This window comes from Glycine max, chromosome 1, assembly GCF_000004515.6.
Source record: "Glycine max cultivar Williams 82 chromosome 1, Glycine_max_v4.0, whole genome shotgun sequence".
Classification (NCBI taxonomy): domain Eukaryota; kingdom Viridiplantae; phylum Streptophyta; class Magnoliopsida; order Fabales; family Fabaceae; genus Glycine; species Glycine max.
The window spans coordinates 16,685,893-16,707,902 of record NC_016088.4 but is presented as its reverse complement, the minus strand read 5'-3'; the positions used below and the strand labels follow the sequence as shown (position 1 = coordinate 16,707,902).

The 22,010-nt window shown below is 34.3% G+C and overlaps 1 protein-coding gene and 1 pseudogene across 1 annotated transcript; one reads left to right on the top strand and one right to left on the bottom strand.

The window, feature by feature from the left end:
• Positions 1-17,821, bottom strand: part of LOC100803923 (probable polygalacturonase At3g15720) — a 90,165-nt pseudogene extending 72,344 nt beyond the window's left edge.
• LOC100795590 (uncharacterized) lies at positions 17,780-21,607 on the top strand. Its single transcript, NM_001255754.3, has 4 exons — positions 17,780-18,059; positions 18,507-18,624; positions 19,014-19,110; positions 21,173-21,607. Exons 1-4 carry the CDS (start codon positions 17,824-17,826, stop codon positions 21,430-21,432), a joined length of 711 nt encoding a protein of 236 aa, NP_001242683.2. The 5' UTR covers positions 17,780-17,823; the 3' UTR covers positions 21,433-21,607.
• Positions 21,608-22,010: the final 403 nt, after the last annotated feature.

Sequence of the window (22,010 nt, the reverse complement as noted above, 5' to 3'; positions counted from 1 at the left end):
AAAGGTTCATCAAGTCAAGTTGAAGTATGGAAGTAACCATCTTGCAAAAATTGGGGCAAAAGATGAATCTAGTTACATCGCTGCTTCGTCTACTGCCAAACACATTTAGGACTGTTGATGTCCTTGTTACTTCCAGTTTCACCTTGACAAAGATGTCATGGACCATGTTGAAAATCTAAATTGATTCAACCCCATGTCCTGCATAAAAATTCGCAATACTTCAACTTGCATCATTCACATACATCCATGCTTTTCATTGGTTGCATTGTTCATTACATTCTTTCCTTGAAAAAAGAAAAACAAACTTAACCATTGTTATAAAAAAGAAAAGAACATGCTTTATGGTGCCCTTACCGAACCCGTGCTAGAGCTAGAGTAATGGGTAAAGTAGAGGAGGCGCAAGAGCAGATAAAGGCTGACATGGAGGCCATGAAAGAGCAAATGGCCACAATGATGGAGGCCATGATGAGCATGAAGAAGATAATGGAAGCCAATGCGGTTACAGTTGCCGCTACCAGCGCTATTGCTAAGGTGAACCCGATGCCCCCATCTGGCCTTAACCAAATGAATCATCCAACCTTAGATATGGTAGGCAAAGATTTGGGAAGTACGAACGACCCCCCATTATGCGCAAATTCAAAACAAGCATGCCTTCCCACCATGTGGCTTGCCTCCCAACTATACACCACCCAATGTGGCATACATTCCCAATGAGGATGTCAATAACTCCGCTCCCATACTCATTGAAAGTCGACAACCTCATCATGTACATGTCTCTTAAACTGTGCGGGAGACACATGAAATGCCCCACCACAATCTAGCCGACTTCGAGCCTTGCCTCGGATATGCCACTGAAGGTTAAGCAGTTGGTAGGTATACTCCTGCAAAACATTTTGGAGGGCCCTCAGTATCACCCATAACCACACCCCTTGCATTCCACACCGGGTTAAAACCTTCATGCTATGGAAAAAATGGGAAAGTCGGATCATCTAGAGGAAAGGCTCAGGTCCATTGAAGGAGGCGAAGATTATGCCTGTGCTATCCTAGAAGAGTTGTTCCTAGTACCCAAACATGGTCATTCTCAAGTTCAAGGTGTCGGACTTTGACAAGTACAAGGGGACTACTTGCCCTAAGAACCATCTAAAGATGTGTTGTCGAGAGATGGGGGCATACGCAAAAGATGAGAAGCTGCTGATACATTTTTCCCAAGAAAGTCTTACTGGGACAACTATCACCTGGTATACTAACTTAGGAACCTTCCTGATTCCATTCTTGGAAGGACCTAATGGTTGCCTTCGTTAGGCAGTGTCAGTACAATTTTGATATGGCTCCGGATAGGATGCAACTACAGAACATGTGCAAAAAGTGGCATGAATCTTGCAAAAAGATGGAGAGACCTGGCAGCTCAAGTAGCGCCCCCAATAACAGAGAAAGAGATTATCACAATTATAATAGACACATTACCAGTGTTCTATTATGAAAAATGGTGGGTTACACACCTTCGAGCTTTGCGGATTTGGTCTTCGCTGGCGAAATGATCGAAGTAGGTCTGAAAAGAGGCAAATCTGATCCTCATGCTTTGATAAATGAGAAAACTGAGGCAAATGAAGAGGGTGAGAATGAAGGAGAAACCCATGCTGCGACTGCCGTTCCTACATGGCCAAGTTTCCCACCAATCCAACAATGTCATTTCTCAGTCAATAACAACCATTCTCCTTATCCACCACCCAGTTATCCACAAAGGCCATCCTTAAGTCAACCACAAAACCCACCTACCACACAACCAATGCCCAAACACCACCCTTAGCAAAAACCAAAAAGGAATTTTACAGCAAAAAAACTTGTAGGATTCACCCCAAATTTCGGTGTCCTATGCTAACTTGCTCCATTACCTACTAGATACTGCAATGGTAGCCATAACCCCTGTAGGTTTCCTCAACCTCTATTTTTTCGAGGATACGACTCGAACGCAATGTGTGCTTATCATGGAGGAGCCCCGGGGCATTCCATTGAGCATTGTATGACCCTGAAGCATAAGGTGCAAAGTCTAATTGATGCGGGCTGGCTGAAATTTGAGGAGAATCGCGTATGAGTCCTGACATTGACAAGCGACACCACACATAGGGCAATTTTGAAGACTGTTGTTAGGTGTCTCTAATGACACATCAGGATTTCCAAGTTTATGCCATTATTGTAAACCACAGTTACAATGCTAAAATGAATGAATTTGACATCCTTGTTTCTCTCATCCTTTCACAAACACATCTTTGCTTATTCAACTTCCACCGGAATGTGAGTGTAAGCCATTGGTTTGTTTGCTCAAAGCGACCTGCGCTCCTGAGTGTTGACTTCCAAGACCATTCAATCAAAAATTACTCGTGCTACACATTTGGTGAGGGTGCCGTAAAACGACAAGTAAAGCAAAAATAAGTTTCAAAATAAAAATAAAATAAAAAGCATTTTATTGACTGTGTTTTCAAGTAAAAATATAGACGTTCATGTGACCTCATTTTATCATTCTGGAAAGTTTGTCTTTTTAGAGAGAAGTGAGTTATCAAGAATAGGAGTCATTTGACTTAATCCATCAACTGAAAAAAAAATCCTTCAATTATTTCTCGAGAATCAATCGCTTCTTTCGTTCTTCCTTGCAACAAGGTTGTGAAAATAAGACAACGATTGATACCTCAAAGCCCTACACTGGGGCAATGAGGGGCATCGTGCATGAACCTCAAGTGAACCTAGGGGCAGATTAGAAGTTCCCACCCAATAGGTTCCCAGCTACAAGGTCATGACGAAAGATAAAAATTGGTACCTCAAAACCTTACACTGGGGCAATGAGGGGCACCGTGCATGAGCTTTAAGTAAACCTAGGGGCAGATTAGAAGTTCTCACCTAATAGGTTCCCAGCTACAAGGTCATGATGAAAGATAAAAATTGGTACCTCAAAGTCTTACACTGGGGCAATGAGGGGCATCGTGCATGAGCCTCAAGTGAACATAGGGGCAGATCAAAAGTTCTCACCCGTCGATGTTTTTAAACAAAAAAAAAAGGGACAAACCCTGGAATTTCAATGGATTGATTAAATGTCAAACGACTCCATTGCCGTCACTCCAAAATGGTCAAGTGACTAAATCAAACAGAACATATACTCTGAGGGAGTTCACGGAAAGATTTGCAAAAGATAGGATAAGGTTGCATGAATTATCACCTTTTTCAAAAGGATAGTCAATCTGTGTTTTCCAAAAAATTAAATCAAAATCAAAAATCACAAAACAAGGAAAGAATGACATGAACATTGTACAACTTTCCATTACATTGCATTATTTCATATGAAGTCCGCATTTGCCAAATTTCACAACAAAGGTTGCATGCATCTGCATCCCTAAAAATCATGTTAACTACATAGATTTCCTACATCTAAATGTCCAATCTTGTGAATTTGGGATGACCGGCCCTCTCAATGAGTCGATCTCTTGATTTCTCATAAGGGTGGACCCTTGGGTACTAGTACCTATCTTCTTCAGAGGACTACATGTCCTCGCCTTCGTAGGGCTACACGTCCTCGCCATCAGAGGGCTGCACGCCCTCACCTTCAGAGGACTGCACGTCCTCACCTTCAGAGGACTTCACGTCCTCACCTTCAGAGGGTTACACGCCCTCATCTTTAGAGGACTATGCGTCCTCGCTTTCAGAGGGCTCCACATCCGCACCTTAAGAGAATTTAAGGTCCTCTACCCTTAAATGCTTAACTGAGACTTGCACTCCTGGTTCAGGGGCCAGTAGTTTCCTTTTATCAGTTCTTGGGCCACCCCCTGATATTGGAGGAGGGCCAACTGTGCGAGCACAATCAGAGAGGGAGGCTATCACGCAGCTACTATGCATACCGGGGCATGATTTCACCCGTGTCGCTGCAAAGAGACAAGTGTGGATCATGCGCACCAACATGACCACTCTTACACAGATATGGATGATGTTGCTACTTAGCAACGTTTTGCCCAGTGACCGCAATGCCGATCTCCCCTACAGATGTATCAGTTGGTCTCTGTCGTCCCGACATAGGTAAGTATGCATATGGTTCAACTGATTTCTTATACCATCCACTATTTGCAGGGATCGTGCCCGCAAGACACCCAGTGGACTCGAAGAAGTCCAACAGGGTCTTCAACGGGTAAGTTTTCGAATCCGAGACTTTCAATTCATTTCTTGTTTTGTGTACTTTCACTTTAATTTCGTTTACTTTCAGTTTTCTTTTCTTCTGTTTTTAACGTGCTTTAGTCATTTACTTAAGTCATTTTCTCGCCTAATCAAAAAATAAAATAAATTTCCACCGATCATTTGAATTGTAACATCCGTTAATTTATGTTAAAATGAAATCCGACCGTTCGGTCATGCCGTAACCACATTGGAAACCAAAAAAAGGTAAAATAATAATATAATAATAAAAAATATCTTTTAGTAAAATAAATTAAAAAAAATCAATCGGACGTATTTCTTTGGGATTTCTCTTTCTTAAATCGAATCGACTAATAACCAAAGTGAAACTAAGGCTAAAATCAATTCATAAACCAAACTTTTGTCATCGCCTAAAAGAGCCATTTTCAAAGGTCCAACGCCTTGAAATGGTCTTTTCCGCTTTTATTGGTTAAGTGTAGATTTCTAAAAAAGCCTAAAATCAATATGTAACTTTGTTACCTCTTTCAAAAATAAAGAAATCATTAATGGTCCAATGCCTTAACGTTTTCTCACTTTTCAAAAGAATCGAAAGATTGTCTAATGGTCCAACGCCTTAAATGACCTTTCATTCAATAAAAACTAAAAAATAACTTAACCAAAACGCTTTGTTCACAAAAGAACTACGTAGGTCTGATTTTCTCATCGCAATTGAGGATACGTAGGAGCGAGGGAAACACCCTTGTCGACCACAAAAAGATAAAAAATACAAAAGGCATAAAAAGACATAAAAACATAAAAAAGGGAAAATAAAACAAATTGAAGTCATATTTGCACCCTTGATTAAAGGCTGTCGTCCCTTGTGACGGACGCGTGGGGTGCTAATACCTTCCCCGTGCATAAATACAACTCCCGAACCTTTCACTTAAAGTTCATAGGCAACGTCTTTTCCGATTTTTCCGACGTTTTCCTCAAATAAATGTTGGTGGCGACTCCGCACGTATTCCTTTCTTGAAAGACGCACCCGCGAGCCCCGCGTCGCCCTCCCGCCGAAGGGTAGGTTGCGACAGCGACATCAACAATAAATTGCATTCCGCACATATATATTTCTTTCATGCCTGAGATTTACACTCCCAAGGTCTTCAAACAACACAAATCAAATAAAGATACCAATTTCATTCATCACAATAAATATATATCGCATCCTATTCGTCAAAACATAGTTTTTCCTAAAAACCAGCTGCAACATCAATATTCAAATGTATCACATCCCATTAGTTAAAAACATTATTTCTCTTGGAAAACCCGCATGCACATCAAGGACAATTATATTGCATCCCATTAGTTAAAAACATCATTTTCTATAAAGGAAAAATCAGCATGCAACAGGGACATGCAGTTATTCTCATAGCTACGTTCCCTGACCTTAACTATGGTGTTAAAACGGTAAATTTTATAATAAATTCCCCTCACATATTGTAAGCTACCCACGAGTTCCTTGTCACGTCACTTGGAGATTTCTCTTTCGTCCCCGCTCGTCGGTTCCCCGTAAGCCTCTACCATGCCAAAATGAAGGAGACTTAATATGGATTTTAGAAACAAAGCTAACAACAATGCTCTGGGTTAAACACCCACGTCACTACATGAAAGTGCTGAGAGCATTTTGGGTTTTACAAAGGGACATCATTTTTTAAATTCTGATCATGCCAATGCGATCGGGGTTCAATGAAGGTCACGAAAATAACACCCATTTCAGAAAAGGATAACTTTTACAAAGTCTCTTTGCTCTAGGGTTTTTCAGAGGAAGCGTAAAACATGCAATGGCGGTTTCCAAACTCAGAATGATGCAAAGGTAAGATGAAACTAACAAGAAACAAGCATAGAACCATGGTTACCTCGAAGGAAAACAAAAGGTCAGATTAGGGCTTCGTTCTCTACCGAAACCGCGAGGCAAGTTTGGAAGATTCCGCTTTGGTTGAAGGGTTCCTCTCGGTGTGGGGTTTCAACGGAGAACAACGGTGGTTTGTGGTGGCTACTGGTGGTTGTGGGTGATGGAGAAAGAGCTTGGAACATTAGAAATGGTTTTGGAAGAAAGAAGGAGAAGAAATGGCATTTTTCCAAAGCTACTTGGACTGCAAGGCTCAAAACGCACAAGTGACTAATGCTCTCAGAAATGGAAACGTCGCGCACACTCCAGAGGTCTTCTCAAATATCCCAATGGTCAGATCATGGACAAGTGTTCTGTGAAGCTCAAGACCAAATTTCGAGAAGATCCAACGGTTAACGAAGACTGGGCAGCATTTTTATCGAGACAGCTTCATGTAGCTTCCTTGAGAAGCTTCATTAAGAGGCTTCCTCATGGCTTCTTTGAGAAGCTAGATTCTTATCTACCCACACCCCTCTATGAACTAAATTAACCTCCATGAAAATAATTAAGAATAAAATAACACAACAAAATAATCAAACATCAAATATAATTACTATATATATATATATATATATTAGGGTGTTACACACACCGTTAAACGGCTTACAAATCCCAGGTTTTCACAAAAGAAGAAATTGAAACGGCGGCAGAGCCGCACAGGATCGACAAAGAGGGAGAAGGGAGATGAATCGAAACTCAAAATTTATTAAACTTTGGAAGAAGTGCTTACAAAAGTTGTTCTTAAGCAGAGCACCTGTAGCCTCAGAAACCTGAAAATATGACTGAAATAAAAAGGGTACCTCACATTATGGACGAGGACTCCTTTTATAGCCACAAGATTTACTGTTTGCTATAGTACCAATAACTTGACTGGAACTATTACAATGATTGGTGCAAAATACCGGTAACTTGACCGAAAAAGTAAATTACATTGATTAAGCTATTGAGTGATCTTAATTAATTAATCATCTTCTAAAGAGATGCCAAAACAATCATCCTCATTCTGATAGAAGGGACTGTTGTTTTTATCATCATTTTCTTCTAAGGAATCAACTTCCTTCTTCATGGTACTTTCTTTTTCTTGTTGAAGTAGATGAAGAACCTCTTTTAGATTTTTTGCCAGAGTTTCTTTGGATTTGGAGCTAGCCAAGAATACTTCTAGCTGAGACTTTTGATTTAGAAACAATGATGTTTCTGGATCAGTAGGTTTTAAAAATTCTGGGTTGGCCTGAAACCAGTTTTTGACTTGCTCTGGAGCTACTTTTGATGTGTCAAATTGAGTCCACCATTTGACAAAAGCGTGTCTTTGCAGAGGTGGAAATTGCCTGTTGTTTTTTGTCTTCCCATATCTATATTGCCATGAGAAAATCCATGACAAACCAAAGCTGGAGAAATACATTAAATCAGTTGGAATTCTTGATTCCTAGTTATTAAACATTTTTTTTTTGAATTGGTTAAATCCTTGTTGGACTTCTTCTAGATAAATTTGTGAAATTGGTTCAAAATAATTCCACCATTGGAGGAACCAGTTCGGGAAATTATACACTGTGTTGTTTTTAAAGTAGATTAACCATGAGTGTTTAAATTTATTATTTTAATGCCAGAATACATTGGTCCAGGCATCAATGTAATCCCAATACGTATATCTTGCCGAGTCAAATGGAATAGAGAATTTCTTGGGTTGGTTTAGGTTTAATCTGTTATGTCATGGTTGCATTACTTTTATGATTTGAATGGTTGAATGGGTATTCAGGATTGGATCTTTGGAGTCTTTGAAGTGTTTAATGGATATTGAATCTGTATCCACTAAGATGAACTCATAGAATTTTCTAGTTTTGTTGAGGGTCGTTGACTTGAAATGGAATCCCTGCGGGAAAGCTTTTGCAGTTGCCTTAAAGGGATTCTTGTCCCAATACTCCAGCTCCATCTGCAAAACAGAAAAAAAAAAAAAATTATTCTTTGAAACATAGTTGTTAGCTGGTTTTGGTGTTAGGTCTTGTTGAACCATTGTTTGTTTGCCTTTGGGGTTGCTAACCGTCTTGGTTTGCTTGGCAATTTGGATTTGTTTTTGGAGTTTCGTTTCAGAATCATCATCTGATTCTGAGGCCATTTCTGCCCAGGTCTTTTTGGCTAACCTTGGGACTTTGGTGAGGCCCATTTCTTCAAGGGCTTAGAGGGTTTGGATTGATCAGGCATAATCTGCCACGGTTTGTTTGGTGGTGATTGGTTTTGGGGAGTCCTGAGTTGATGACTCAGGTTTGGTGGTGGTTAGTTGGGCTGATGACTCTTCAAGTTTTGATTTCTGGGTAGATGACCCAGCCTGGCTAGATGACCCAGAAGATGTTGAGGATGCCTTTTTGGTGGTTGGCTCTGGTAGAGCCAGTACTGTTCCTTTGCTAGAACTTCCTCCTCTACTGGAGGAACTCGTCGCCTTAGGCGGCATCAGTGTTTCTCTGTAAGAATTCACGTGTGAGGTAGTCAAGCAGAGATTTTGAGGTGCCCTTAATATATTCTATTTCAAAATCAAAGACACTTAAAATTGCTTGCCATCTTGCAAAAATTTGTTTTGAGGCAAGGTTTTTAACATCTTTTTGAATAATGTCTTCGGCTGATTTGCAATCAATCCTGATTAAAAAGTTTTGATTTAATAAATCAGATTGAAATTTGGAAATGCACAGAACAATTGCTAAAACTTCTTTTTTAACAGTTGAATATTTTTCTTGTGCAGAATTCCAATGCTTTGATGTGTATGCAATGACATGTTCCTGGGTATGAACTCTTTGTTTGAGGATACCACTATAGCCTATGTCTGATGCATCTGCTTCAACAATTTTGAATGCCTGTGGAATGGGAAGATACAAACATTTCATAGATTGGACTTTGAATTTGATTTCTTTTACTGTTTGGGTATGGATGTCAGACCAAGGAGGCAGATTTTTCTTCAACCTATCATGTAATGGTTTGACAATGTTATTTAAGTAGGAAACAAATTCTCCTACAAAATTTAGACAACCTGGAAATCTTTGTAATTGGGCTTTGTCTGTTATTTGGTCTAGGAATTTGTTGGCAAACTCTATTGACCTTTCTATTGGAATAATCGTACCTTGATATATGTTATGACCAAGGAACCTAATTCTACTTTGGAATAGATTGATCTTTGATTTGGAGATTGCCAATCCATTATGTTTGATAATATTGATAAAAGTTTGAATGTGTTTGATGTGCTGATCAATATTTTGTGAGAAGATTAAAACATCATCTATGTAGACAATGACAAATTTTGAATAAGGATTAAAGATATCATTCATAATTTTTTGAAATTCTAAAGGGGCATTCTTTAGTCCGAATGGCATTACGTTCCACTCATATTGCCCGAAAGGTACGATGAACGTTGTTTTGTACCTATCTGATTCTTGGATTTGGATTTGCCAAAATCCAGATTTCATATCAAATTTTGAAAATATTTTTGCCAAATTCAATCTGTTGAGTAGATCTTTTTTGTTTGGAATCGGATACCTAATCCATTGTAATGCTTGGTTTAAAGGTTTGTAATTTATGACTAGACGAGGCATACCTCGCTCAAGTTCAGCCTGTTTATTGACATAAAAAGCTACACAAGACCATGGGCTTTTTCTTTTCTGGATTAGGCCTTTATCAAGCAAATCCTTAATTTATTTTTGACAATATTGAAGAAGTTCTTCGTTCATCTGAATCGGTCTTGCCTTTGTGGGAATTTGTTTTTCCCTGAAGTCTCTCTCATAGGGGAGATCGACAATATGCTTCTTTCTATCCCAAAATGCATGTGGCAAATCAGAACATACTGTGGATTCAATATGCTTTAATAAAGATTGGATTTTTTTTCTTTTATTTGAGGTTTTTCTAATTGCAGTTGGATATTATTAAAGGATACTTCTTCTTTTAAGAAGTTAATTTGGTTAATCTTATTTTCTATAAGATTTATATTTCTGGAAATTGGTTTAGTGGAAAAATTGAATATAATTTTCTACCCAAATGATTTGTAGTTATTCCCTCTTTTAATATCTGAAGGGGAAATAATATTCTAATAAAAGGGTACCTAGTATTACTTCGTTCTTAAGATTTTTTACCAGAAGAAAGTTTGTGTTAATCCTAAGGCCTTGATTTTCAATGATTGCATTTGATAATTTAAAATTAATTTTTAATTTTGAACCATTTGCTGTACTTAATTTCTCTTAGGTTCTTTCAAAGAATTTTGTTGGAATTAGACCTTCTAAAATACAATTTGAATCAACCCCTGTGTCAAATAGGACCATTGTATCTAAGACAAAATCATTAATTATGATTCTAATGTTTATGTAGAATTTTTGGATTTTAATCTTGTTGATTAATCCCATACACATTTCATCTTCCTCATTTTTAATTTCATTTTCGTTATCCTTTTCAGTATTCTCAAAATCACTGCTTTCTTCAAGCTGAGAAAGGATAATTTGGTGGATTTCTTGTTGTTTACGAAGTTCTCTAACTTCTCTTTTTAAATTATTAATCTCTGTTTGGAGATCTTGGATTGTTATTGGTTTGGCAGAAGTGTTTTCTAACCTTTTGAATATGTTACTAACATCGAACTTATTGTTTGTAATAAAATCCTTTTGTCTAGGTTTTACCTCTAATGTTTTCTTTAGTTTTTCCAGAAAAACCTTCTTTTCCTGTGGATCAGGTGTTGAATTGATTGCTTCAAACAAGAGATCTTATTCTCTTGTTTGAGTATTGATTTGTCCATCATCATTTGTTGATGATAATTGGTCATCTTGTTGGATTATATTGAGATTTTCATCAGAGAGCATGGAGGATGAAGTTTCTTCCTTCGAAGTTTCTATGAGCAAATTATTTATATGCTCTTCAATAGCTGGTTCTAGGTTAAGATTTTTTAATTTCTTTTTTAACCTACAATATTTACTAATGTGGCCTTGTTTTCCACAATTGTAGCATGTTATTTTTTATCCTAATTTTTGTCTAGGATTCTCTATTTCTTTACTAGTTGAAGGTTTATGCGAGTATCTCCTTTTTGGAAATCTCCTTTTATGGATAGGTTTATTCTCATGGATTTATTTCCTAGAGGTTTGTTTTTTCTTTTGTTTTGGACAAGCTGGTAGACCAAATTAATCATAGAAGGATCCTAAATCCCTCTTTGTTTGTGCCTTTTCTTTAGCTAATTGTCTCTGGATTTTGTCATCTTGACAAATTTTCAAGGCTACCTTTTGGACATAAGAAATTAATTGATTGTAACTTAAGCTTTCATATGAAATGTCTCCATTAGCAGACTGGCTACGGATTTTATCTCTAACCTTATCTCCTAATGATCTTGGAAGATCGGCTAGAAATTTTTCTTTCTAGAAAGGTTGTTGACTATCTTCTCTGATGTATACTCTAGTCAGGAAGGTATCTCTGTACCACCTAAAATCTGCTAAAGTTCTACATTTAAGGTTTGATAATAATTTTGCAGACCTATCCTTCCAAAGAGACGAGTCTCCAATAAAATGTTGGGCTATTGTAAATATTAATGTATTAACAGTGTCAGGAATCTCCTTATCCTCGTCATTAGTAATGACTTTTCCATTGAGATCCGTCTTAACTGCGCTGTAAATTTTTTATTTTTCCTCGTTAGTGAGATAATTATCCCACCATCCTTTCAATTGTCCGGAAAATCCTGCCACTAAAATATCTATAATGATTTCTTCTGAACACTCATGGGAGGTTTGGTAGGCTGTGACTACCATGGTCATATGTTGGAATGTATTCATAATGTTATACTCCATTTGTGCATCTATGTTCCATTCATAGATGTTGTTTGCACTAAAACTCTTAAAATTGTTTTCACCTCTTTCTTCTAATAGAAGGTCAGGGGCAATTGGACATTGATAATATAACTTGGAAGGTGTTTTCCAGTGTTTAGAATTAATTAGATTTATATCCTTTTCTGATACGGAACCTATCTCAGTTGTGTTTTCTTGAGTTTTGGTCACTATCTTCATTAATGACATTAATTAATTTGGAGGTACTTCTTGTTACCATTTTTGATGTATTTTTTGAAGTTTGGGGAGTTTCTGGGATGACCTTAAGTAAACTACCAATTTTGTTTTGTAATTCGCTATTATTGTCACCTACTTCTTCAATTGAGGACTTGTTTCCAGAATGAGGATGATTGTTTTTTCTAAGTTCCCTAATTTTTCGTTTAGCTTTATCACTAATTTTAAAAGGTTTAAATAGTGGCTTTTCAATAGGAATACTTGTTGATGTTTCCTCAACTGATTTATGTTTAGGGACTACCTTAGTTTTGATAGACTCTCCTAAAACTTGTAAATATTTGTTGGTACAATTTGCCTGTTCCATTAGGCTTTTAATGTCTTTAGAGGTTATTTCCTCATTGATATCTTTTGTTTTGAATGGAACAGTCATGACAGGTTTGTTGTTACTATCTTTGACATTTGGTAGTTGGTATTGTGTTGTGGGAGGTAATTCCGATTGGATTAATTTGCCATCCTTCATTTGTCAGTTTGTTATAACATTTGTTGTTGGATCACCTATGATATCCTGCTTCCATGGGTAATCTATATCCTTTCTGATGGTATAAGCATGAAACCAATCAAAGAAAAGGACATTAATTTTGACTCTTTCGACAAATTCATAGAACTTATCTTGGATCTATTTTTTGTTTGTACCCTTGTAGTGTTGGAAAAACCATCTCCTTTGAGGTTAATTCTCCGGAGAAAAAAAGTCTTTCTTAAGTGTTTCCTTATCAATGCTAAAGTTGCCAGATAACATCATAAGGTTCAATAGAAGAATAAGTTGGGGATTGGATTGGCTTTTAGTCGTCCTTTTATTCTTGGTTGTAAGTTGTTCTAGGTATGCTAGATGTGGTATCTAATCCTTGGAGATTTACAGTAGGAAACTGGTTGTGTGACTTAGATCTGGTTAATCCTATTGGGATCTAACGAGTTCTAACCAAAAAAGATCTTCTGACTGACTCATATTCAGACCTAGAGACTTCTATTCTTGATGAAAAAGAATTTCTCCTATTAAAGGTTATTTCTACCTTATCGGAGTTATCCTGTTTGATTTGTTCAATTGTCGGAGCGGGTCGGGGAACAGACGGCGTGGCCTTATCCATGACCCATTTTTCAGGAAGAGTTACCTTATCCCATTTTACCGTTCTCGGAAGAGAAACATTGGCCTTTGTCATATCAGTTATAAACAAAGTTGTTTCTCCTCTTTGAGGTTTTAATAGGACTCTAGATGCACAAGTGTTCATGAATTTGTACTAGATCCTATAGATTAGAGTTGCTGGGATTGATCCTTCTTTCATGTCGAGACCATGAAAGTGGATGTTTAAAAACAGAGAGTCAAAAATGTTTCTATCCATCAGACTCACTATTTTGTTTGGGTAACAGTTGAAGTATATTGGACCTTATCCTAGGCTTGTTTCTACCGTTCCTATTAAGGAATCTTCAAATTTATTATGCCTAATGTCTCTAAGGCACATTAAAACTGCTGCATCTATACCCATATCAATTAAGGGTTTGATGGCTACTTGTACACAACCGATGTGTAAATATTTGTATTTTTGGCTATGTTCGTATATTGAAGGATGGTGAGAGGATGACTAATTAATTAAGATCAACGGAGGGAGATCAAACGGACAGATAGTAAGCAAGAATGATGAATAATGCAATATGATAAATGTAGATCAAAACTTTAAAATAGTTATCAAGGGCACATAGGTGATCCAACAATATGATTCTTTTATAACATTTGTTGTTGGATTAATTATCTATATATATATATATATATATATATATATATATATATATATATATATATATATATATATATATATATATATATATATATATAATTCTTTTATCCATACTCACATATCTTGCTCAACAAATTGAATTAGATCTCTTAGTATGAGTATACTGTTTAATTAGTTTGACTTTTACTTCTTTTTTTTGCACTCTCTTAACTTAGTTTATATCTATATTCTTTCTCTTTATTTTTTTTAGCAAATTTCACTTTTAACTTCTTGAAATAAAATAAAAAAACATTTTTCCATATATCAACATTTTTTCATCTTAATTAAACTTATCATAAAAATTACAAAAAATTTAATAAATTAATAATTTTGTTATTGATCCAAAAGTTTAAATTTATCGTTATCGAATATTATCTATGCCATTTATTTATTTTAAATATATTAAATTAATTAAAAGAAAGTTTTTTAATATTACAAATAATTGAATTTCTTCTTATCTAATACTATTCACATGACTTTTTATTTTTTAAATCGCTAAAAACTAGTTAATTAGCAAATTAAAAATCTTATTATTTAATACTTTTACTTCAATTTTTTATATAGATTTTTTTAATTTTTTAAAACATTTTTTTTTGGTGGAAAAACTTTTTTAAAATTCTAATAGAATATGAAAGTTATGACTAGTTACCTTAATGTGAACTATTGGAGGCTTGCAACGACCACGGAACAACACCGGCTGTAACATGAAAGTTTTCTCTTTCGGTATGAGAAGTGTTGGGGAGCCATGACTTGCATTACGTGCGTCTCTCCATGCTTTCAGAAAAGCCTTTACAAATTACCAAACAAATAGTTGAAAATGATATTAAATAAAATTAATTTTAGATTCCTTTTAACTATACGTACTATATTTATTTTTCAAGTATTCAAAGGCTCAAATAAGAAAGCATATGCAAAACATTAACTTCAAAAGCCATATAAAAGGCATTGGCTCTATGTAAATAGTAACTGCAAATTATTTACATCAGATTAGCCAAATAAAATTTAACTTCTATTCATTAATTAAAAATGAATATACTTATAATAAATAACAAACGGATGTCCTTTTTTTTCTGAGAAGAAACAAGCGGATGTCCTAAAGCCAGGTTCCATATTCATTTCGAAAAAAAAAAAATTATATGTTTTCATGATGCTTGTCTTTTGAATAGCAGGTGAAAAGGCAATTTTTATTAATCAGAGAAAAACTAAATTTTCAAAATGCATGTACTTAAATATCAATTAAACGCCAGAGATAAAATAAATAAAAAAAATAAAGCATAATGAAATATCACCATTAGTTTTAGTTGTTACGCATCCGAAATTATCAGGAGCCACGGAAGGAACAGAGATTCCAAGAGTTTTAGCAGAAAAAGGAGGGTAGTTAAAAAAAATTATATACTAATTAATTGAAAAAAAATGTAAGTTGGAGGGTACTAAAACCTTGTTTCTAACGAAACATACTTTATAAGAAATATTGTAGGTTTACATGATGATGTATTGAAGGCACACGTTAATTTTCTAAACCGAAGTATGAAGAATATGTAATTATTGAAGGACAATTCGGTTAATAAAGAAGATTGACGCATAATATCAATGTTTTATACTATTAACATTTTTATCTATTAGTATATGCATGGGTTTTTTAGTGGTAGGAGTTGTAATTGAGATAAAAATGAATGTAAGCATTTCCAACAAAAAAAAAATAGTGTTGTGAATATATAAACATTTAAATAATTAATTAAGGTTTAATTTCAATATTAGAAGTTGTTTCAGTGACGACAACTTATGATATTGAAATCATAAATTATTAGTGAATTTTTAAGTTAACCATTTAAATATAGCACCACATTATATCCCTTTTTAAAAAAATTGATCATTAAGTAAGTCCTTCAAAATATAATTTTAAAATGCATTTCCTCCAATAATCTAGTGACTAAATTTATCCGTCAAAATTTTAAAATGTCGGTATATTTAATCAAAATATAGATATAGATGACTAAACTAATGGATAAGAATTTTGAAAATTGATTAAGTGGACTTTAATTTTTTCAAAACTTAATTAGTGATAAAATCTTTGAAGAAAAATATATGGTGATGATTGAGATCTTAATTTAAAAAATAATTTGGTGTATGTTTTTTTTAAAAGAAAAATGTGATAACTTGTGCAATTTTGGAAGACAATGTTGAAGGTATACTCATAATTATTTTGTAAAATTTAAAAATGTGAATTGGCAATTAGAAATGTTATATAACCTAATGCCAATATCTCGCTAGAATTGGCTTAATAATAAGGATATTTATATAATATGCATTAAGTTGTAGGTTTTATCATTGATATTTAATCAGTATCTCAAAAAAGAGTCATTGATATAATCATTATACACAAAAAGAAAACCTTATGGTATATGCAATTATGCATGTGTGGGTACGTAGGACATCAGTTTGTGGTCGTTGCTGTATATAAGATAAGGAAGAAATTAAACTGATAAACATACTTGATCGATAACACTATTGAAGCTAGGACCTGCATCAAGCTCCATTCTAGTCCACACGCAAGGTAAAGCAACAACAAAAATTGCCAGGACAACAAATGGAACTTCATCTTCAGAATTGAAAGTAATATCAATATTCTTTTTCTTAAAATAATACAGACTTTATGCATTCAAAAAAATAGAATACTTTATCAAGTCTAACTATATATGTGTATGTGTTAGATATGGCTTGTAGAATGTAAACGCACTATGAAAACTAGAGAAAATATGATAATTTATAGATTGTAGAATTAATATACCGCCGATGGAGAAAATTTGTAAGAAAAAAATGGCATAGACAATGAATGGGAGGTTCCAGCACACAAAAACATAGTGTTAAAACATTATTATTTTAAGAATAAATAATACATACATTATTGGTGTAATGATGTTTTTAGACAGTCAATTATAATGTATATCAAGTTTATTATAATTACGTTAAAATCATACAAAACAATATTTTTAACCAGTTAACAATATAAAATTTTTTACATGCTAATAAGAAAATAAAAATTCTAACTAAAAAGGCATGTATATTAAAATCTTATTTGAATTAGCAAGGAATATATTTTATATGTTTACATGATCTTTATAACATAACAATATTTAAATTAACATAAAAATTAAAATCAAATCACTCTTAATTATTTTATATAATTATTTTTATCAATATTTATTATTATTTTATGATAATAAATGAGAAAAGCTTAACCAACTTTTTCTTTTACAACTTTTTCTTGTAGGGTGATAATAGGGAGAAGTTTTATGGTAAAGAGGTAAAATAAAAATTACCAATGATGGTTAATTTTGTGTACCTAATTAATTTCCAATAAAAGCACGACATATGATGATCAATATAAGCAATTAACAGTCAACGTTTAATTTCGGGATTAGAGACTAAAATAACGAGATTAAAAAAAAATGAAAGACTCAATTGGTGAGGGGGGACCAAATTCCTGAGTTGAGATAAATTGGGGGATTAAATTTACAATTAAGCCTATTTCGGAATAGCTATTCCAGAGTAAGGTATAGTTTTACTCCTCTTTTTTATTTTTGACTTGAACAACTTGATTTGTGTTGTTTTTTAAATCATGGTTGTCGGTGGTGGTGTTGACAGTTACGGCAGTGGTGTTTGGGTTGGCGGAGGTTTTGGGTGGGCCCCACTTGCTTGGGAGAGGCAGGGGTATTTGGATCTGTTCATGTCTTTAGGGGCGTGCATGAAGCAAAATAGGGGGTGTAAGAAGCAAATTCCAACATCTAAAAGTGGGTCCAAGAAGCAAATGCCAACATCTTATCTCATCATCCACCTAATAGAAGATTATGTTATGGAAGAGTAATAACTAGAAACTCTCTATGCAGTACCCCCATCAATGGGAGGAGGAACCATCATGACTACCATTACCAGTCATCGTGTGCCTCAGTTTAGGAACACCCTCAACAACTTCTCTTCTCCTTCTCCTTCTTCTTCTGCTCCCAAGCTTAACCCTGCACTTTCAACTACAAACACTTTATCTTGCACTTGCAGCGTCTCTCACACTCAACTTTGCACCAACCAGCCAGCTCCATCTCAACGTGAAGTTGAAGATGCTGTATCATCTCTTCAAGAGTGGGTTCTAACTTCTAATTCACTTTCTAGTTTCTACTTTCTTCCGACATCTCTGTTATTACTTGATGCCCCTTTAAAGATAATTGGATTAAATTGTAGTTACTGTTGCGGTAAAGAATATTTTAACTTCAATTTTACTGCTTTGGTTAATCAGTGTTCCATGTTGAGCCGTGGCTGTAACATTTCTCGTTACTCATAGTTTAGTCTTGTCTACTTTACTTTAATGTAGAAGTTGTTTTAGGCATGTTAGGATAAACTTCTTCGTACCACTTAGAAAAAAAAGAAAACAAGAAACAAAAAATAAATAAGTTTTTACCCAAGTTAAATTAGCTTATCAAGTGGCAAAAGTTTACTGGTTACTTTTTACCGTTTATTGTGTGTATATAAGAGTTTTATCCAAGCAATTAATAACAGCTTGAACGTTCCTTTTCAAAACTGTTGTGTCAGATTTATGCAAGCATTTCAACAGATCTCAGGCTTTTATGATTCGAGGGGAGTGATGTCTCATGGATATAAAAGACTATATGATGCTTTTCAGTTGCTGCAAGCTGATCCCACTATTAAGGTTTCCCTCTTGACTTTAGTAGTTTAAATTGCAAAGTATTTTTTTTCACTTATTAAATCAAAACAATCCCTGATTTTGGGTGAAAACTGACATAAAAATTCTATTTTTTTTAGATATTTTTGTTTTGGACGAAATTTGTTTTCTTTTATTTGCTCGGAGCTAATAATCCGAGTGTCTAAACCTCATTTGTCATGTTATGGATACCAACCACTGTTGGGGGAATCTTGTTATTTAATATGTTATCCCCAATTTGAATGCACCACTTTGGCACTTTCTAGGTGGTCATTCTTGCTTTTATTATCTAATTTAATCTTCTATATATGACTTTTGTTGTTCCTATTTAATTTTCTTTTTAATTTGACTGTCTTTGGGACTATAACTTCTTGCAGAGATTAGTGGTATCATTATCATCTGATAAGGCTCTTTGGGATGCTGTCATGAGCAATGTCCGGCATCAAAAAAAGCTCCTAGAGTTGCCTGATTCAGGTTTGTATGTATGGTCATGTCCTATGTATATGTGTATTTTTTGAAAAGTAAAACTACAGAAGTAAATGAATAGATTGACAGTAGCTACCAACTGCATATTGCATTTCATAAAACCCCTTCCCGGTCAAAAGAAAAATGAAAAAAATGACTACTCTAAAGTTAGGGTAAAAAGTTTTAAAACGTGGACTTGAACCTAATTCAACTCCAAAAATTAGTTTATAGGGTGAGGATTTCTCTTCACTTATATATTCTATCTTGGTCTTGTCTCTTGTCGATGTGAGATTTAGATTTTTCCTAATACACCCATTTACACCCAACACTTTTGTACTTGGTGCGTGGATGACATGGTGAGTGACTCGTTTAATGGATCTAGGATAGACTCTGATATCATCTTAAAATGTGAATTTGGACCTAACTCAACCCCAAAAGTTAGCTCATAGGGTAAGGGTTGTCCCTCACTTATATACTCTATCTTGGTCTTATCTCTAACTAATGTGGGATTTAGATTTTTTTCAATATGTGCGTTTGGACCTAACTTAACCCAAAAAGTTAACTCATAGGATGAGGGTTGTTCCTCACTTATATACTTTATACCATCTTAAAATGTGAGTTTGGACTTAACTCAACACCAAAAGTTAGTTCATAGGGTGAGGGTTGTTTCTCATTTATATACTTTATTTTGGCCTTATTTCTAGCTAATATGGGATGTGCTTTTTTTTTAATATGTGGATTTGAATCTCACTCAACCCTAAAAGCTAACTCATAGGATGAGGGTTGTCCCTCACTTATATACTCTATTTTGTCCTTATCTCTAGCCCATGTGGGACTAGAGTTTTTTCCAATACATCCCTTCACGCTAGGGGGTGTTCGCAGCTCGGTTTGGTTCGGTTTTAATCAAAAAGTCACTTGAACCAAGCTTCAAAAATATATGCAGATCGATTTGGTTTGGTTTTCATTTACAATAAAATCCAAACTAAACCAATATTTTGTGGTTTGGTTTGATTTTTGCGGTTTTTACTAAAATATTATTTTATTAAAATTTATATACTTCTTTTCATATTTTAAATAAAATTACATTAAAAATTATTGACAACAATCTACGAAATTTATTAATATGATAAACCCTTTATAATAAAAATATGGACAGTTTTATCTATTTTGAACCAAACATATCTTTAAAGAGTCATATGAAAAATAAAGTAGTATGCATTATATAAGTTTTGTATACATAACACTACAAAATATTATGAAATTGAAGTGGTACACACATAAAATACATAAAATTAAAGTAATATAAGTGTCAGTACAAGTTTTACGGTTTGGATTGGTTTCAAAAATGCAAATCACAAATTGAACTAAACTAATCGATTTGAGAAAAATAATCATCCAAAGATATTAAAAAAAGAATCGGTTTGGTTTGGTTTTCAATTTTTTATAATTGTTTTCAATTTTTATTTTCGATCGGTTTGGATTTGAACGCCCTTACTTCATGCCCAACACTTTTGGGCTTGGTCTGCGATAACATGGTGGGTGGTTCTTTGAATTGATTTAGGATAGACTTTGATACCATTTTAGAATGTGGGTTTTAGTCTAACTCAACCGCAAAAGCTAGCTCATAGGGTGAGGATTTTCCCTTACTTATATATTCTATCCTGGTCTTGTCTCTAGCTGATGCGAGACTTGAATTTTTTCTAATAAAAGGTAAGTAATCTCAAACATTGATGAGAAAATCAACTTTTGATATCTCAACAAAGTCACAATTTGTTGTCCATGTGTACATAATATCAATTGCTTATTTCATCAACAACGATTAAGATTACTTATCTTACTCTGTTAAAGTGAGTTTCTCATTTTGGAGGAACTAGAATCCAAAATAAAATGTTAAACAACCCTAGGTTATCGCACCCCTATTTTTATATCCAACTTACACCTTTATTTTCTCTCTTTCCTCCCTGCTTGATGACCTCCAAGGGATATATATGAAAGCATCTTTTTGAATGTTAAAATACTATATTGCATTAAACTTCTACTGACTCATTTCACATGGTATTGTTTTATTTAGTTGATTGCAGGAGACCTCAGATTTTTGAACTAAATGAATTTGGCATACAAATACTTAGCTGGACATTGGATATCATAAAGGGAAAAATATTGGAACTAATAGAAAGTTTCCAATCACTTGTGAATGATTTATTTCAATCCCCTAAGATGGGGAATGCCACAACAATTGCAACAGAGAGGGATGAAAAAGTTAGGTCATCTTTCCTTCTCTCCATACTAATCCTCTTGATTATAATAGTGGCTCGATCTCAAAGGTTTTAGTTCATGGAGTGTAGATATAGCAAGAGTACTCCATTGTATATTTATAATTATATATGATTCATGTTCAAACTATGAGTCATTTATGTAACTTTTATTTTTGTACTAGAAAGATAATTGGATAAGCTATGTTAGCTCTTTCATCATTACAAAATTATCATATTTGAAATATTTTATATCAGCTCCTACTTCTAACTGACTTCACAACACCTATGTTTAGCAATTAGTGTCTCTTACCTGAGTGATGTACAAAAAATACACTTTTATCATACTTTAATTGAAGGCTTATTTAACCTATTATAGATTAAAAAAATATTTTTTTTGTTGAATAAAATATTTAGAAAAATTAAATTTAAATGGAAACTAAGAAAATATCACAATTTCAAGGATCTGAATCATAATTAAGTCATTTTTAATTAATTTTTGATTAAATTATAATTTTGGTCCTTCTATTGTATTAAATATGCAATTCTGACCTTCTTATTTTAAAATTGAAACATTTGGTCCCCTAGTTTGAAAAATTGAGAATTTTAACAATCATAAAATTAGGAGTGTTGATTGTTGGAAAAAAAATGTTGACT